This window comes from Rhinatrema bivittatum, chromosome 16 (genome assembly GCF_901001135.1).
Source record: "Rhinatrema bivittatum chromosome 16, aRhiBiv1.1, whole genome shotgun sequence".
NCBI lineage: Eukaryota > Metazoa > Chordata > Amphibia > Gymnophiona > Rhinatrematidae > Rhinatrema > Rhinatrema bivittatum.
This window is the reverse complement of record NC_042630.1, coordinates 49,079,615-49,099,331: the sequence shown is the minus strand read 5'-3', so window position 1 is coordinate 49,099,331 and position 19,717 is coordinate 49,079,615. Positions and strand designations below refer to the sequence as shown.

General features: G+C 45.7%; 1 protein-coding gene across 1 annotated transcript in view; it reads right to left on the bottom strand.

Moving 5' to 3' along the window:
• Window positions 1-3,895: 3,895 nt before the first annotated feature.
• LOC115077641 (vomeronasal type-2 receptor 26-like) overlaps window positions 3,896-19,717 on the bottom strand; it is a 94,675-nt gene continuing 78,853 nt past the window's right edge. The window contains exons 4-5 of the mRNA XM_029579936.1: window positions 7,277-7,400; window positions 3,896-4,791 (exon numbers count right to left, since the gene is read on the bottom strand). Of these exons, the coding sequence (XP_029435796.1) occupies window positions 3,896-4,791; window positions 7,277-7,400 (1,020 nt within the window). The remainder of the gene's footprint in view (window positions 4,792-7,276; window positions 7,401-19,717) is intronic.

Here is a 19,717-nt window from a genome sequence, read left to right as displayed (position 1 = left end):
GGGTTTGTTCCATTAAACCATGTCTTTCTATATGTTCTGTGATTTTCTTATTTAGAACACTAAATGGTGAGTAAGGATTAAAATAATAAGAACCAGGTGAGTCAGTAGAATTTTAAGGGTCAGGGTTAAAAGAGTAAAAGAAAAGCTAAATAATAGATGGGGGGGGGGGGAGTGGTTTAAGAAATCTGATCCATTAACAGGGTGAGCATAGAAAATATAATAAGTATTTCTCTTGTTCTGTTTTTTTTATTGTTTTATGTGTGCTTCTTTACCATGCTTATTCCATGTAGGTTGGACTTCTTTTTAATGCTATTTTCAAATACATTTCAAGAAAATACTTGAAAATGCAATCATATGAAACACAAAAAAACATATAAGGAAAAAAATATATAAAACGAATTATAGTTTCACCTATTACAAGTTCTCTATATAGAGATTCCAATATCACATCTTCAGGTAATTTTTCCCCTACAGGAAAAAGAAATAAGGTAGAAACTAGCATGACAGGCTAATACCAAAACTGAACGACAATCTGGGACATCTGCATCCTAACCAGGCATTAGGAAAAGAGCAGGAATAGAAGAGACTTTATTAATCAAGAAAGATAATTGTGATGGTAGAAAGAATGTATAAGAAATATTCAAATACTTAATAATACACTTGCATGGAAGCTTTAGAATAAATAAAGCCCCCAGCTCCAAAACTTTAGGCCTCAATAATAAAAATAGCTTCCTTCTCTTCTGTGTTCATCATGCAAGGTCTGGATATGCACAGACTTTCAAATTCAGGAAAAGTTCTGAGCAGTGGCGAAAAACAATCTAAGGATCCAATCTTTATCAGAATCCAAAAGAAAAGAAACAATCAATGATGCTGGTTTAACCAAATCCTTCTGAGAGGTTTCCAAAACAGCTGTTAAATCTAATGGGGAATTTTTAACAGGAGAATAGAGCCTGCTTACCATTTGTACTGACAGTGCCCTTCTTAAAAGAAGGTATGTAGTAGGCTCTCGAAATAAATGGAAATGTCTGTTCTGGAATTTTCAAAATATCGGTCAATTATTGTTTCCACATTTCTTTAGGAGCCACAGATGGGTCTTTAGGGAAATTAATGAAACATGGGTTCCTCCCTCTCACTAGATTTTACAAATGTTCTAATCTAGATGTAAACTATTTATTTTCTTTCAAATAGTTTATATTTGGTTGGATAAGTGCAAGGGAATGCATATTAGGAAAAATAACCTATGTTGTATTTACACGATGTTAGGTTTATTTATGTATTTATTTATTTAATTAACAGTTTTATATACCGACCTTCATAGTAAATAACCATATCGGATCGATTTACAATAAACAAGAATATAACTGGGGTAGCAATTCAAGTAAACGAAAGGTAAACAATAGGTAGGAATGAGTCAAAGTTACAATCAACAGGGTAAGAGATCTTGGAAGCTTGCAAGAAGCTGGAAAGAAGACAAGGCAGGAAATAAATACAAAGTGATACCATAGGGCGTACGGGTTATAGCTTAATGGTGCTTTAATCTGTAAGAGTCAGAGTCCATTCGTGAGAAAATCACCATGACAGGGTAAGCGTGAAGGACAACTAGTGATTGTCTGGTGGGTCGGTGAAGGCTTGGTGAAAGAGCCAGGTTTTAAGTCGTTTTCTAAAAGTTAACAGGCAAGGCTCCACTCTGAGGCTTGATGGGATGCTATTCCAGATAGATGGCCCAGCTATCGAAAAAGCTCTGTCCATATTAGGAGCTACCACCCAGGAAAAAGATCTAGGCATCATAGTGGATAATACTTTAAAATCGTCGGCTCAGTGTGCTGCAGCAGTCAAAAAAGCAAACAGAATGTTAGGAATTATTAGGAAGGGAATGGTTAATAAAACGGAAAATGTCATAATGCCTCTATATCGCTCCATGGTGAGACCGCACCTTGAATACTGTGTACAATTCTGGTCGCCGCATCTCAAAAAAGATATAGTTGCGATGGAGAAGGTACAGAGAAGGGCGACCAAAATGATAAAGGGGATGGAACAGCTCCCATATGAGGAAAGGCTGAAGAGGTTAGGTCTGTTCAGCTTGGAGAAGAGACGGCTGAGGGGGGATATGATAGAGGCATTTAAAATCATGAGTGGTCTAGAACTGGTAAATATGAATTTGTTATTTACTCTTTCGGATAATAGAAGGACTAGGGGACACTCCATGAAGTTAGCATGTGGCACATTTAAAACTAATCGAAGAAAGTTCTTTTTCATTCCATGCACAATTAAACTCTGGAATTTGTTGCCATGGGATGTGATTAGTGCAATTAGTGTAGCTGTGTTTAAAAAAGAATTGGATAAGTTCTTGGAGAAGTCCATACCTGCTAATAATTAAGTTGGCTTAGAAAATAGCCACTGCTATTACTAGCAACAATAACATGGGATAGACTTAGCTTTTGGGTACTTGCCAGGTTCTTATGGCTGGATTGGCCACTGATGGAAACAGGATGCAGGGCTTGATGGACCCTTGGTCTAACCTAGTATGGCTTGTTCTTATGTTCTTATTATCTGCCAATACCATGCCCATTCCCTGCCCCTTTTGTTATGTATTTGATTTCTATGTCTACCAGGAGATATGCACATACTCACATGCTTTTTAAATCCACATGGTATGAACCGCCCAAGACACATACATATTTCCTAGCTTTTGGGCACATAGGGCATTTAAAATGACTTTTAAGTTGATCACAAATCATATTATAACAGCTTGATCTTAAGTGCCTCCACCATAATTGTTGAGATTTTTATTTTTTCCCTCTAATTTGCTCTACAAAAAGTAGACACATTTATGGTTGTACAATGCTATCAAATTTATATATGAAATCACATGGAGAATGTCACACTTCAGATAGACACTCAGTGGGCATTACCAAATTCATTACATACAGCAAACTTAATATATTCTTTCTGCATATAAAGTCATGATGTAGGCAAAACATGTCAGATTGACTAATCACAGTCTCACTTCTGCATTTTATTTCAACAACTTAAGTCTTAGGTCACTATTAGTCAACAGGTCAGGATGTCCTAAGTTTTAATTATAATTATCTGCAATTATCTATATGCACAGCACATTTTGTTACTGATAAGAAAGGATAATGCATATTTCTGACTTCATGTCTTCTTATCCTTTATCTCATCCATGGAGCCAAAAAGTATGTCAATACAACCTTAAGCATCTGTTACATTTCCTTTATTCTTATTATGATCTAAAGATTGTTAGTATGTACTTGCACAATCAAATATCTTTGGCCTATTCTAATCTTTAAATTGCATATGCTTAAAGCTAAATTGGACAGAAAAATGCAATAAACCTTTTAATTTCCTCAGAGCTTATTTTACAGAGGAGATTTCCTGCTGGGTGGTGGATGGAGAAGGCCTCAACTGAAGGTGATGACTCACCAGAAGGACGCTGAGCACCAGGTGGGTCATTGGTGGTTCCCACTGGGATGTGGTGGTGGGACACCCAGTCTATATACATAGGGGTGGAACTGATATTCATTGTTATGGCTCAGGTAAGATGTTTACACAATAAAGCCTGTGACTTTATTTACACAAGAAATGTTGTCAGAGATTTCTTATGAAATTGCAAGGGAATGGTGACTGTGGATGGGCCAAGAGGTCTCGCTACCCATGCTATAAACCTTTTCACTCAATTGTTTTGAGTTTCAAAAACAAATAAAAAAGAATAGTGAAATTAATTCAATATCACACAATATTATTATTATTATTATTTTATTTGGTGTTTACCTCTCAATGTTTTGTACGTTCATATAACCAATGCCTGAAAAATATTATGAACAGAGCTGGCATTCCCTTCTGGCAAAATACTCATTTAGAAGATGTATTTTTTTTAATATTTTCTTACTAATTCTTTTGTGTTCATGTGAGGCTTTAGCAAAATAATGTAGCATTTGGGAATAAATATACAACCCAGAAGACCAGCACTGGAAGCCAGGATAGCAAATATCTCCACAGCCACCATGTATTTGCCTTTGGTGCTCAGGTACGCTGGGATAAAGGACACCCAAACACTGCAGAACACCAGCATGCTGAAGGAGATAAACTGGGCCTCATTGAATGAGTCAGGTAACTTCCTTACTAGGAACGCAACAACAAAACTTAACAATGCCAGAAATCCCATGTATCCAACCATAATATAGAAGGCAGTTACAGATCCCTCATTACATTGTAATATAATTTTCCCTGTTTCAGATTTTGTGTCAAATTCTGGGAATGGAGGAGACATGAGGAGCCACACAATGCATAACAGGACTTCACCCACTGAACACAGAAGAACAAGATAGATGGATATTCTGGTCTTTAACCATTTCTTAAACCTGCTGCCAGGTCTCGTAGCATTGAAGACCATAGCAACTGTGAGAGTTTTAGCCAATATAGAAGAAATAGAAACAGAAAATATAATCCCAAACGCAGGTTGTCGTAGCAGACAGGTCACCTTTAGAGGTTGTCCAATGAAGGACAAGGAGCAGAGGAAGGACATCATTAGGGAGATGAGTAGGATGAAGCTGAGATCACGATTATTTGCTTTCACTAGGGCTGTATCTTTCTGTTTCTTAAAAATTCCCATCACTCCAGCAGTTACCATAGAAAAGAAAATAGCAACAGAAGCTAAAGCCAGACCCAAAGGGTCCTCATAGGAAAGGAAGTCAATGGCTCTTGGGATGCATCGATTTCTCTTCTGATTTGACCACTGTTCTTCTGGGCAGGGCTCACAGTTTTCCATATCTATCCAGAAAACAAAAGTTTAAAAAATGTCACTGATAGATTAGGGTCATTAGTTCCAGAAGATAACAACAGCACCCAAAAAGGCCCATAGATAGGTATCAGAACTTTAGGGCTTTTTTTTTAATCAATGGTTTACTTAAGAAGGCATCTTGGGAGGACCTTAAAGGAGAAGAAACTGGTAACCAGTCTTTTATGAAATATGGACCTCTTCCACTTGGAGTCTTGAAGGTCAAGATTTTATATTTTGTGGGCAGACTACTGGTAGACAGTGTAGTTTACATAGAGACGGCATGATTGTCTTTTGCAACCTTCTAGCATTTGGGCTGTGAAATTCTGTATGAGCCAGAGCTGATGTAAACCCTTAGATGTAAATCCATTATATACTGTACAACAATGTATTAAAAGAATACCACTGACCTTGACAGCTGTCTAAGATTCACCCCTTCATCTGTTTCATATAGGGATGTGAATCATGTGATCGATTGTCTTAACGATCGATTTTGGCTGGGGGGGAGGGAAATCTGATCTTCATGTTTTTTATTTGTTAAAAATCATTAAAAATCGTAAATCGGGGGAGGGCGGGAAAACCGGCACACCAAAACAACCCTAAAACCCACCCCGACCCTTTAAAACAAATCCCCCACCCTCCCGAACCCACCCCCCCAAATGTTTTAAATTACCTGGGGTCCAGTGGGGGGGTCCCGGTGCGATCTCCCACGATCTCCCAATCTCGGGCCACGGCTGCGTTAATAGAAATGGCGCCGGTGGCCCTTTGCCCTTACCATATGACAGGGCAAAGGTAGCACCGGTGCCATTTTGGTTCCTGACACCTGACGTCACGAGTGCAGGAGATCGCTCCTGGACCCCCGCTGGACCCACAGGGACTTTTAGCCAGCTTGGGGGGGCCTCCTGACCCCCAGAAGACTTGCCAAAAGTCCAGCGGGGGTCCGGGAGCGACCTTCTGCACTCGCGCCGTATTGCCAATATTCAAAATGGCGCCGGCGCTACCTTTGCCCTCACTATGTCATACGACAAATCCCCTACCCTCCCAAACCCCCCCAAAATGTTTTAAATTACCTGGGGTCCAGTGGGGGGGTCCCGGTGCGATCTCCCGCGATCTCCCACTCTCGGGCCATGGCTGCGTTAATAGAAATGGCGCCAGTGGCCCTTTGCCCTTACCATATGACAGGGCAAAGGTAGCGCCGGCGCCATTTTGGTTCCTGACACCCGACGTCACGAGTGCAGGAGATCGCTCCTGGACCCCCGCTGGACCCACAGGGACTTTTAGCCAGCTTGGGGGGGCCTCCTGACCCCCACAAGACTTGCCAAAAGTCCAGCGGGGGTCCGGGAGCGACCTTCTGCACTCGCGCCGTATTGCCAATATTCAAAATGGCGCCGGCGCTACCTTTGCCCTCACTATGTCATACGACAAATCCCCTACCCTCCCAAACCCCCCCAAAATGTTTTAAATTACCTGGGGTCCAGTGGGGGGAGGTCCCGGTGCGATCTCCCGCGATCTCCCACTCTCGGGCCATGGCTGCGTTAATAGAAATGGCGCCAGTGGCCCTTTGCCCTTACCATATGACAGGGCAAAGGTAGCGCCGGCGCCATTTTGGTTCCTGACACCCGACGTCACGAGTGCAGGAGATCGCTCCCGGACCCCCGCTGGACCCCCAGGGACTTTTGGCCAGCTTGGGGAGGGGCCTCCTGACCCCCACAAGACTTGCCAAATGTCCAGCAGGGGTCCGGGAGCGACCTTCTGCACTCGCGCCGTATTGCCAATATTCAAAATGGCGCCGGCACTACCTTTGCCCGCACTATGTCGTACGACCGAACGACATAGTGCGCTACCGTACGACCATACGACATAGTGAGGGCAAAGGTAGCACTGGTGCCATTTTGAATATTGGCAATATGGCGCAAATGCTGAAGGTCGCTCCCGGACGCCCGCTGGACTTTTGGCAAGTCTTGTGGAGGTCAGGAGGCCCCCCCAAGCTGGCCAAAAGTCCCTCGGGGTCCAGCAGGGGTCCGGGAGCGATCTCCTGCACTCGTGACGTCGGGTGTCAGGAACCAAAATGGCGCCGGTGCTACCTTCTGGTAAGGGCCAAGGGCCACTGGCGCCATTTCTATTAACGCAGCCGAGGCCCGAGAGCAGGAGATCGCGGGAGATCACGCCGGGACCCCCCCCACTGGACCCCAGGCAATTTAAAACATTTGGGGGGGGGGGTTCGGGAGGGTGGGGGATTTGTTTTAAAGGGTCGCGGTGGGTTTTAGGGTTCTTTTGGTGTGCCGGTTTTCCCGCCGTCCCCCAATTTATGATTTTTTGACGATAAATGGCGAATTGTTATTGTATCGCGGCTCTAACGATTTTTGACGATTTAAAATATATCTGACGATTGTTTTAAATCGTCAAAAAACGATTCACATCCCTAGTTTCATATCATTCATATGGCTTGTCTCACCTACCATTCTTCATTTTACTCACCCATCATGTTGGTGATTTCTCCTTCAGGACATGGAACACAGTCATAGCAACAGAGGGGTTTTCCTTTCTGAGGTGCTTTCCTATATCCAGGAGGGCAGCTCTCACTGCACACAGAACGAGGAATCTGGGGTGTGAAATGAGTCAAAAGAAAGGTAATCTAGGTGAAGCACTGAGAGGAGAGGATCACCTTGCTGGTGGCTGAAAAGAATCTGTAAGCGCTGCTTGGGGAAATTTTTAAAACATAAAAGTATTAGGGAGAAGTAAATTATTGGGGTCTATTATTCAGTGTGTTGTTTATCTGTATTGAATAGGTAGTCAAAAAGGCAGGCAAAAAAAAAAGAAGTTTGTGTGTTTGTATTACTGAACCCTCCCACCATTCTCCCCTGGCTCATCCTTTAATTTATAGTCAGTTGAGACTTTCGTACAAAAAAATGAATAAAAATTAATTAATCAGTCTTTTAACATAAATTCCCCGCACCTTATCAAGAGTTTAATCATTCCTTGGTAAGTCACTACCAGATATATAGTAAATATAGTAATACATTTAAAGGACCCTAATTGTACACAGTCCTATTCCCATAGCAACCTAAAACTGGGTCATTTATCAAATCGCATTATGGCATTTTTGCATGCGTTAAGTACCTTTAATGTAAGTGAAAATACCTTAATGCATGCGTTAGCAGCATAATGCATGGTAATCTGAAAAAGAGGAGGAGTTAGAGGTGGGCTGGGTTTGCAAACACTTTTGCATGTTGTGATGTTTTTGCTAGTGTGAAGCTCCTGGAAGACCAGCCTAGCTATCAGGGACTTGGAGAGAGTAGCCATAATATCCTCATACTAGATAGGTATTTATATCTCTATAGGAGGCCCATCTAGTAACTCGAGGTGAGGTTTAGTAGGTATTAGTGTAGGGGTTAGGGGCCACTTTGACTTTCAGAGTGAGATGTACAAACAGAACAGTGCTCTCTTGTGAAGATTTGATGTCCTTCGGAGTGAGGAAACTCACCCAAAGATGAGATTTGTGCAAAGTTTTCTCAACCTACCTTGATGGACTCTCTACCTGGGTAACATCGGTTGAAAATAGGATGGATTTGAAGGACATGTCGCTATGGGCTCCCCATTGGCCCCAGGTGTGGCAAATTTATATGTCACAAGATTCGAAGAAACCCAAGTTTATCAGTCCATAGTTTTTCAACATGTACAGTTATGGACAAGATATATTGATAAATAAAACAGCAAAAGGCACCACTCTTGTCAAATATTTATAGAGGCTCCAAAACAATAATATATATTTCTTTTACAAAACGTAAATAGTAACAAGTTGCACAGTTGCAGCGAAACACCGGCCGCTATCGGGTACCTTCAAGATTAATCCACAAACTGTGTGTACTCAGTCTTTATGGACAATATATGAACTTTTCTGACAAGACATATATATACTATATTGTTACTATTGAAGTTTTGTGAAAAAATATATATTATTGTTTAAGATACATGAATTTTTCTGACGGGATATATAGATAAATATACTATAGTGTCACTGTTGAAATTTTGTGAAATAAGTATATATTATTGTTTTGAAACTCTATAAATATTTAACAAGAGATATATATACATATTATCTTGTTACTATTTAAGTTTTGTGAAAGACATATATATTATTGTTTTGGAGCCTCTATAAATATTTGACAAGAGTGGTGACTTTTGCTATTTTATTTTGATCAACAGGACCCTTTAAGTGCTCTTTGGTGTTTTTTGTCAAGATATATTGATGACACAAAATTGTTCAGAGTAGTTAAATATATTGATGACACAACTACTCTGAACACAAAATTGTTCAGAGTAGTGAAATCACAAGCAGATTGTGATAAATTGCAGGAAGACCTTGTGAGACTGGAAAATTGGGCATCCAAATGGCAGATGAAATTTAATGTGGATAAGTGCAAGGTAATGCATACAGGGAAAAATAACCCATGCTATAATTACACAATGTTGGGTTCCATATTAGTTGCTACAACCCAAGAAAGAGATCTAGGTGTCATAGTGGATAATACATTGAAATCGTCGGTACAGTGTGCTGCGGCAGTCAAAAAAGCAAACAGAATGTTGGGAATTATTAGAAAAGGAATGGTGAATGAAACGGAAAATGTCATAATGCCTCTGTATCGCTCCATGGTGAGACCGCACCTTGAGTACTGTGTACAATTCTGGTCGCCGCATCTCAAAAAAGATATAATTGCGATGGAGAATGTACAGAGAAGGGCTACCAAAATGATAAGGGGAATGGAACAACTCCCCTATGAGGAAAGACTAAAGAGGTTAGGACTTTTCAGCTTGGAGAAGAGACGACTGAGGGGGGATATGATAGAGGTGTTTAAAATCATGAGAGGTCTAGAACGGGTAGATGTGAATCGGTTATTTACTCTTTCGGATAGTAGAAAGACTAGGGGGCACTCCATGAAGTTAGCATGGGGCATATTTAAAACTAATCGGAGAAAGTTCTTTTTTACTCAATGCACAATTAAACTCTGGAATTTGTTGCCAGAGAATGTGGTTAGTGCAGTTAGTATAGCTGTGTTTAAAAAAGGATTGGAAAATTTCTTGGAGGAGAAGTCCATTACCTGCTATTAAGTTCACTTAGAGAATAGCCACTGCCATTAGCAATGGTTACATGGAATAGACTTAGTTTTTGGGTACTTGCCAGGTTCTTGTGGCCTGGTTTGGCCTCTGTTGGAAACAGGATGCTGGGCTTGATGGACCCTTGGTCTGACCCAGTATGGCATTTTCTTATGTTCTTATGTTCTTATGATGACATGTTTCTCATTTGGCTTGAAACAGAGCAGATACTTAAGATTTCAGCAGAGAGGATATCCCAAGCGAGCTATCAAGAGAGCATTTATCCATGTGAAATTTTCAGATAGGGATCAATTGTTACAATACAAAGCACAGCATCAGAAAGAGATGCTTGTATGTGTGCTTAAACACACTAATCTCACCAAAAATATCAAAGAAATCATTCAATGTAATTGGCATTTCCTTCAAATTCATCCTATATTCAACTGCACCCCAATGTTTTCATATTCCAGAGGAACAAATATTAAACAGCACATAGTCAGAGCAGCAATTCCTGACATGACACAATCCCATGTTGAAGAAAATGGTCATAAAACCTGTGGAATATATGATTTCTGCAGCACTACTATGGTTGGTACATCATGGAAAGATCCTAACACAGGATACATGGTCAAACAAAAACACAGCACTAATTGCAACACAGACCATGTAATATACTCTCTACAGTGCCCCTGTCCTAAAATATATATAGGACGCACATCCAGGAAAATTAAAACCAGGCTCATAGAACATCGGATCTGCATTAATATCAAAGATCTCAAGGCACCCATTGTACCACATAGCGTTTCCAAAGGACTTATTTTTGCAGACTTTAAGTGGACAATTCTTGAACACATTCCTGCATTCAAAAGAGGAAGAGATCGCAATGCAAAACTCAATTATCGAGAGAATTTTTGGATTTTCAAACTAAAAACAGTAGAACCGGCTGGCCTTAATGACAAGATAGAATGGTACACTATGTCATCATCTTTTACGACAAAAAGATATGTTTAATTCCCTGTACGTACCCGGATCAGTCCAGACACCTGGGTTGTGACTCCGCACCAGCAGATGGAGACAGAGCAAAACTTGACGGGCTCCCTACATATAGTAAGGTGCCACCCACAGCCCCTCAGTCTTTCTCTGTCTCCAGCAGATGGGGCAGGTCCACCCACAGTCTCTGGGATCCCTGGGGTTTAGTTAGTCAGGGATAACTTAAAAAAAAAAAAAGACATTCTAGCTTCAACAGCAGAGGTAGTCTAGCGCAGTGTTTCCCAACCCTCTCCTGGAGGCACACCTAGCAGGTCAGGTTTTCAGGATTGCCGCAATAAATATGCATGAGATTGATTTGCATACCCTGGGTCTCCAATGTATGCAAATCTCTCTCATGCATATTCATTATGGATATTCTGAAAACCTGACTGGTTAGGTGTGCCTCCAGGAGAGGGTTGGGAAACACTGGTCTAGAGGTTAGTTTAAAAAAAAAAAAAAAAGGAAAAGAAGAATTCTTCAGAGGAAGTCTCCCTTTGGTGGAGCCTCCCAGGGGGGTTGTAGGTCCTGAGGGGACCGTCCCCTCCTGGTTGAGGCCGCTGCTGAGGGTCGAGGACCCGGCCGTGCCTGGCAGCAGCGTCGGGGGTGACACCGGGGAGCCCGGTTCACTCACCCCCGCCGGAGCAGGCAGTTTCAGCACTGGGGCGAGCGGCTAAGTATAAAAAAAAAAAAAAAAAAAAAAAGTGTTTACATTTTTATTTTGCCGCGCCGTTGTCTCTCTCTCTCTCTTCCATCATCGGGGCTGGGCAGGGGGAGCTTTTTTTAGGCGGCGAAGTTGTTTTTTCGTAGGTTTTTTGCTTTCAGCTCTGGTCCGGGATGCCTAGAGGCACTGCTTGCCGCGCGTGCGGGTCGGCGCGCGCGCGGGTTTCCCGGGATGGCGTCTGCACAAATTGTGTCTCGGGAGGCGAAGGGCAGTCGGAGGGCGGTCGGGGGGGCCGTCCTCGAGCGTCTCGGTCGCCGGCACGCGCTGGGTCTTCAGGGGCCGAAGGGGCTGATCCGTTCCCGCTAAGCGCGGGAACGGCGGCCATTTTAACCTCCGTCCGGGAAACCACGAGGAAGGCCTTAGAAAATGGCGCCCAGCCACCTTCTCTTTCTCCTCCGCATTGGACCACGGAGGGGGGGCCTCTGGGGGGGCTGGAATCGGGGAATCTGGTCTTGGGGGAGGGCTCCTCGGATTCAGAGGAGTCCTTCTCCGAGGATTTCAATTTATTATTAAAAAAATTGGCAAAATATAAACGCACAAAGAATAAGCCCAAGACAGGCTCAGGGGGCAGGGGGGATCGATCTCACCCCCGGAAGAGGTCGGCCCGAGATAAAGAATTATCGCGACCGCCCAGGGAAAAGCGGCCGACGCGCGGAGGCCCTCGGGTTTCGGACACTGAGTCTACCTCGGAGGAGGAGGCGGGGTCGGTCTCGGGGACCATATGAGGGCCTGAGGGGCCCGATGACCAGGGTCCAGTCCAGCCAGGATTCTCTAAAGGGGCGCTTGCGGCGGATGGGGATGACCCCAAGGTCATACGGCTCTTCAAGCGAGATGAGCTGTCCCCCCTTATCCCGGCGATTCTCGAAGAGCTCGGCGTGGAAGCCCCACCGGTGGAGACCCGTCAGGGGGCAAATATGGATCCAGTGCTTTTAGGCCTAGCTGGGCCTCAGTTGGCTTTCCCGTTTCATTTCTCGGCTTCCGATATTCTTTTCCGAGAATGGGATACCCCGGAATTGGGGTTGAAGGTAAGTAAAGCCATGGACAAGCTATATCCTCTACCAGAGGATGTTCTGGAGTTGCTGCGTCTCCCGCGAGTGGACGCCGCGGTGTCAGCCGTAACGAAGAGGTCCACCATTCCAGTTACAGGCGCTACAGCGCTCCGAGATATCCAGAATCGGAAGCTGGAAGTACAACTCAAGAAGGTTTTTGAGGTCTCAGCCCTGGGAGTCAGGGCGGCTATTTGTAGCAATTTTGCGTTGCGGGCGGGGCTCCGCTGGGCCCAAAATTTACAGGCAAATGCAGGCCTTTCCGAAGGGGAAGCCTCGCAAGCGGATCACTTGGAAGCGGTGATAGCTTACAGCGCAGATGCTATGTATGATCTACTGAGGACGTCGGCCAGGGCTATGGTGTCGGCAGACTCTGCTCGCCGCCTCCTTTGGCTTCGTAACTGGGCTGCGGATGGTACATCTAAGGCTCACTTGGGCTCCTTGCCTTTCAAGGGGAAGCTTCTGTTTGGTAAACAGTTGGACAATTTTTTTTTAATTCTTTATTTATAAGTTTTTACAATAAATCACAAAATGATTTAAATTACACGATAATTAGATACAGGTTAGCATACACAATCTTTAACAAGTAGAGAACAAAGTATTCAAAATTTAAGTTAAAATATAATCTTTGCTTTACCCTACCAATCTTTTCTTAATCAACTTTGAGAGATGTGCGGAAATACCAGAAATTTACCGGGAGAATATTAGGTAATTTTAAACAATCTAGGGCAAATACATTTCCTGGATATATTTTAATTATTTGTTAGGCACAGGGGATGAGGTTGTGATCTTACGTTGTTCTAAAAAATTTTTTAAATGTTCTGGAGCAAAAAAGATAAAGGCTTCATTTTGTCCTGAGATTAAACATTTGCATGGAAATCTCAAGGCAAACACAAAGCCCAGAGCTATAACCTCCTGGCGTTAACCCAAAAAGGCTTTCCGCCTTTGTTGTGTGGGAGCAGCTAAATCTGGGAATACTTTAACATCCTTACCAAAATAATTGACAGGGAATTTGGCAAAATATTTTTTCATGAGAGAATTTATATCGTTTATAGATGAAAAATTTGCCAACAATGTGCCCCTATCAATTACTTGTGCTTCAGAATCCTCTAGGAAATTCGTCAAATCTCCTTGAAACATTTGATCAGATGGTGATACCATCTGATTCCTAGATTTAGGCAAAAAATAACAGTTAATTATTAGTGGAGAGTCCTCTAAAACAAATCCCAAACGTTCAATTAGAAACTTTTTTAAGGAAATTAACGGGGATTCCCCGATTATCCTGGGGAAATTCAGAAATCTCAGATTTAAACGCTTAGAATTGTTTTCGAGGTTTTCAACTCTCCTTGTTATATTATCTCTACCTTTCACCATTGCTGTTTGGAAATCCTGATTTTTCTTCTCTTTCAGTTCTAAACTTTTAATCTTTTCACCAGATTCTTTTATTTGTTTATGTATTTGTAAAACATCTTTTTGATTTCCCACATTCATTGTCTCTACCTTATTTTCCAGACATTTCAAATTGTTAAGCACTCCCGCCATCATGTCCCATAAAGTGTCTAACATAACCACCTCGGGGCGGTTTAATGGGATAGGGGATGTCCTGCTGGTCAGTTGGTTTCCCAAACCCTCCTGGGGGGACAACAATTCTAATCCTCCTACAGCGCCTTCAACATCCACAGCTTCTTTGTAGTTGCCTACAGAGGCTTCTCCTAATATCCCATTACCATTCCTCTTCGCAGGTGGTAAGCCGGTGTTAGGGCTTAAACTAAGGGAGGCCTCCTCTGCAGGGCTTGCCAGTCCTCCCTGACTAGCAAGCACACCAGGCTCTTCGGCACTTTCCTTTATTTGACCAGGAGCTATCATGAAGCGGCTTATATCTGGCAGAATTGGAGAAGGTAGGGATAGAGGGGGAAAAACCCTCAATTTCCCTTTTCTCTTCGGAGGCATTTTGGAAAACGAAACTTTAAGATACTTTTTACCAGATAGTCCAAATTGCTTCACAATAGTATTTGCCAATGATATCCCACAGTTGTTCCGGAGTAGGGAGCAAAGTAAGAGACAGATAATTTTCTTTACCTCATTCTGTCAGCGATGGTCCAGGCGAATCCGGTGAAATCCAGGCGAAGCCAGGCAAAGCCAAGCGCGCGCCCCTTTGGTGCGCGCGGCTTTGGCGACGCGCCGACGTCGACTGCGCGCCATTCACAGCCCGATTTTATGGGCCTTCCTGCTTCCTGTCGCCGGGTCCGCCCCCTGACATCAGCAGGCACAGCTGGGGATTTCATCCGAAACCGCGAACGTCCGCCGCAAGTCCCGGGGCTCCTCAACCGCAAGCGGTAATGGCAGGTTCTCCTTCATCTCCTTCTGCTCTCTCGCTTACGTTCTTACAGCCCGATTTTATGGGCCTTCCTGCTTCCTGTCGCCGGGTCCGCCCCCTGACGTCAGCAGGCACAGCTGGGGATTTCATCCGAAACCACGAACGTCCGCCGCAAGTCCCGGGGCTCCTCAACCGCAAGCGGTAATGGCAGGTTCTCCTTCACCTCCTTCTGCTCTCTCGCTTACTCAGTTCTTACAGCCCGATTTTATGGGCCTTCCTGCTTCCTGTCGCCGGGTCCGCCCCCTGACGTCAGCAGGCACAGCTGGGGATTTCGTCCGAAACCGCGAACGTCCGCCGCAAGTCCAGGGGCTCCTCAACCGCAAGCGGTAATGACAGGTTCTCTTTCACCTCCTTCTGCTCTCTCCCAGTTGGACGATTTAATGCAGTTCCTGAGCGAGAACAAAACTTTTAAATTGCCGGAAGATAGGCCCAGGCCTCGGTCGGGCTTCTCATCTCAAACCCGTTTTCGGAGTAATCGGCGTCAGAGGCCACAGCGATCGGCTGGGGCAGGACAGGCCTACCGATCGGGCTCTGCCAGGCCTTATTCTTCTTGGTCTCAGTCCTTTCGAGGTAAGAAGTTCAACAGAACTGGTGGTCCCTTGTCGGGATCGGGGCCCAAGTCGGCTCAATGAAACGAGAACGGTTCATTCCTCGCTGCGGCCTCCGGACGCCGTTCCAAACGTGGGGGCGAGGCTCACCTTGTTTTACGAGGAATGGACCAAGATAACTTCAGACCAATGGGTCTTAGGCGTGATCAGCGGCGGTTACGCGTTAGATTTTGCTTGTCTGCCGGTGGACAAGTTCCTCGTGTCTCCCTGCAAGGCTGCCGTCAAGTGAGCCGCGGTAAGGGCGACCCTGCGACGTCTGGAAGATCTGGGTGCCATTGTTCCAGTTCCATCCATGCAACGGGGACTGGGAACGTACTCCATTTACTTCGTGGTTCCAAAGAAAGACGGTGCGTTCTGTCCGATTCTCGACCTGAAAGGAGTCAACAGATGCCTTCGCGTTCCGCGTTTCAAGATGGAAACGATCCGCTCAGTGGTGGCCGCGGTTCGTCCGGGCGAGTTCCTAGCGTCACTGGATCTCACGGAGGCGTATCTTCACATCGGGATTCAGCCGGCCTATCACAGATTTTTGAGGTTTTGCGTCCTAGGCAGACACTATCAGTTCCGGGCTCTCCCCTTCGGGCTTGCTACGGCCCCACGCACTTTTACCAAAGTTATGGTGGTGGTGGCGGCCCAGCTCCGGAGGGAAGGGCTCCTGGTTCACCCTTACCTGGACGACTGGCTCATTCGGGCCAAATCCGAGTCCGAGTGTCGGCAGGCGATTGCCAGAGTCCTGCAGCTTTTGCGATCGCTAGGCTGGGTGGTCAACCTCGCCAAGAGTCATCTACAGCCCACCCAGAGGTTGGAATACCTGGGGGCCCTGTTCGATACTGAGAGGGCCAGGGTGTCTCTGACTCAGGAGAGAGTGGTCAAGCTGCAGGGGCAGGTGAGACGCCTGTTGTCAATGCGGTGCCCGCTAGTCTGCGACTACCTGATGGTGTTGGGTTCCATGGTGTCGACGCTCGCGCTGGTCCCCTGGGCTTTCGCTCATCTGCAACCGTTACAATCAGCGTTACTTTCCCGCTGGAAGCCGGCATCAGAGGAGTTTCATCGGCCGCTGCCCCTCACAGGCCGGGCCAGGGCCAGCCTGCAGTGGTGGCTCTGCACCGCCCACCTGACGTGCGGGGTTTCTCTGCTCATGCCCACTTGGACGGTGGTAACAACGGACGCCAGTCTCTCTGGTTGGGGAGCGGTCTGTGGGGGATGCTCGGTGCAGGGTCTGTGGTCGAGCCAACAGTCGCGGTGGTCCATCAACCGGTTGGAGACCAGGGCGGTGGCATTGGCCTTACGAGCTTTTCTCCCGTGGATACGGGGCCAGGCGGTCCGGGTTTTGTCGGACAATGCGACCACGGTGGCCTATATCAATCGCCAGGGAGGAACAAGGAGCCAGCAAGTGGCGGAGGAGGCAAGTCAGTTGATGCGCTGGGCGGAGCAACACCTCAGCGCCATAGCGGCGTCTCACATCGCCGGAGTAGACAACGTTCAAATGGACTTCCTCAGCCGGCATCGGCTGGATCCAGGAGAATGGGAGCTTCCGGAAGTAGCGTATCGTCTCATCTGTGCCAGGTGGGGACAGCCACACCTGGATCTGATGGCCACCGCTCAAAACGCAAAGGCTCCGCGGTTCTTCAGCCGGCGGAGGGAGCAGGGCGCAGAAGGAGTCGATGCACTAGTGCTTCCCTGGCCCACGGACATGTTGCTCTATGTATTCCCTCCGTGGCACCTGATTGGCAAGGTTCTACGGCGGATCGAGTTGCATCCGGCGGCGGTGATCTTGGTGGCGCCGGAGTGGCCAAGGCGCCCGTGGTTTGCGGATCTCATTCAGCTGGCGGCAGAGCCTCCACTTCAGTTTCAGGGAGACGAGGTCATCCTACGTCAAGGGCCCGTCTGTTTGGAGGATGCGGATCACTTTTGTCTCGCGGCTTGGCTTTTGAGAGGGCGCATTTAAGGACGAAAGGCTACTCCGAGGCAGTGATCACAACGTTGTTGAGGGCTAGAAAGCAGTCTACGTCCTTAACCTATATGCGGGTCTGGACCGTTTTCTAGGACTGGTGTAGTTCTCACGACATAAATCCCATCCGGCCAGCTGTGCCTGAGGTCCTCGCCTTCCTCCAAGAGGGCCTCTCGAAGGGGCTGGCCTGGGGTACCCTAAAGGTCCAGATTGCTGCACTTGGTTGCCTTCGGGGTAAGGTACAAGGAGTGTCCTTAGCTTGCCATCCGGATGTCACGCGTTTTCTTCGGGGGGCTAAACATTTGCGCCCACCGGTACGGAATCCTTGTCCATCCTGGAATTTAAACTGCGTGCTCTCAGCTCTTTGTGGGGCGCCGTTTGAACCAATCAAGTGGGCAACGCTGAAGGATCTTACTTTGAAGACGGTGTTTTTGGTCGCCATTACGTCCGCTCGTCGGGTCTCGGAACTACAGGCTCTGTCTTGTAGGGAACCTTTTCTGCGATTTTCGGAGACCGGAGTCTCTCTGCGGACTGTGCCGTCCTTCTTGCCCAAAGTGGTGTCCTCTTTTCACTTAAATCAGTCTGTGGATCTTCCAGGTTTTTCGAACCTGGATCAGGTGGACAAGGGGTCGAAAGAGCTAAGGAAGCTCGATGTTCGCAGGATTCTACTTCGTTATCTGGAGGTTACGAATCCTTTTCGAATTTCCGATCACCTGTTTGTTCTCTGTTCCGGGTCTCGCAGAGGGTCTGCGGCTTCGCGTGCCACGATTGCGCGGTGGCTCAAGGAGGCGATTGGTTTGGCGTATCTTCTGCAGGGCAAGTTGGCGCCTAAGGGGCTTCGAGCTCATTCGACGCGGGCGCAAGCCACGTCCTGGGCTGAGGTTTCTCAGGTGTCCACACAGGAGATCTGTAGAGCAGCTACGTGGAAGTTGTTGCATACTTTTACTAGGCATTACAGACTAGATGTGCAGGCAGCTGAGTCTCAAGGATTTGGGGGCGAGTGTTCTCCGAGCGGGACTCTCTGCTTCCCACCCTCGGTAATTAGCTCTGGTACATCCCAGGTGTCTGGACTGATCCGGGTACGTACAGGGAAAAGAACATTAGTTCTTACCTGTTAATTTTCGTTCCTGTAGTACCACGGATCAGTCCAGGCTCCTGCCCGTCTGTTTTTGGTCTAGTGCTGAAGAGAGGGAGAGTCCGCTCGTTTTTTTCATTCAATTATCGTTTGTTCATGTTTTCGATGGTATTTTTATTATACTTTTACAGGCCGTTTGCTTCTGGTTCTGACTGTTCTGTTCCAGGGGTGATTTGTGAATTGGCCTACGTTAACGAGTAAATAGTTAGTTAGTCTGGCATTTTCTTGCTTTGACATTACGTTTGACTGAGGGGCTGTGGGTGGCACCTTACTATATGTAGGGAGCCCGTCAAGTTTTGCTCTGTCTCCATCTGCTGGTGCGGAGTCACAACCCAGGTGTCTGGACTGATCCGTGGTACTACAGGAACGAAAATTAACAGGTAAGAACTAATTTTCTTTTATTTTTTCACCAACTTTCGACTTCACAGTCATTTCAGATTCAGTAGCTAATCACATAATACACATTGAATTGTATTCAGGAGTGCCTTAAGTGTGCCCTGCTGTTTCGTGGGCTTTTTCACAAGTTAAAAGGACAGCACATGAACCGCGCGACATCAGACGCTATTGCAATCCCTGCAATGACAGGAAGTTTATTCAAATTCAGCGCTGATCGTAGACATCCAGTTGGTAAGCTGTCAAGATTCTCAGTGCTCTCATATAAATCACGATCCATACATGTGCGCCTTTAATAACAGGACTAAGGTATTGACTTTACTGGGTTTTGTCTTGTAATTATTTATGTCAATAGAAGCCGCATTCACCTGTGCAACACATATATGGTTTTCAGTATGTCCACAGAATCTGCCACAAATATAAGCTTGCTGCACCCCTGAAGAAGGAAGAGATTCTGAAACCCTGCAGTGTTGGGCGTTTCGACAGTGAGCGGCGATGAATACCAGAAAGGAACCCATCGACAGGACGCCTATTTAATAGCTCCAATCGGGGAATACGAGCACAAACC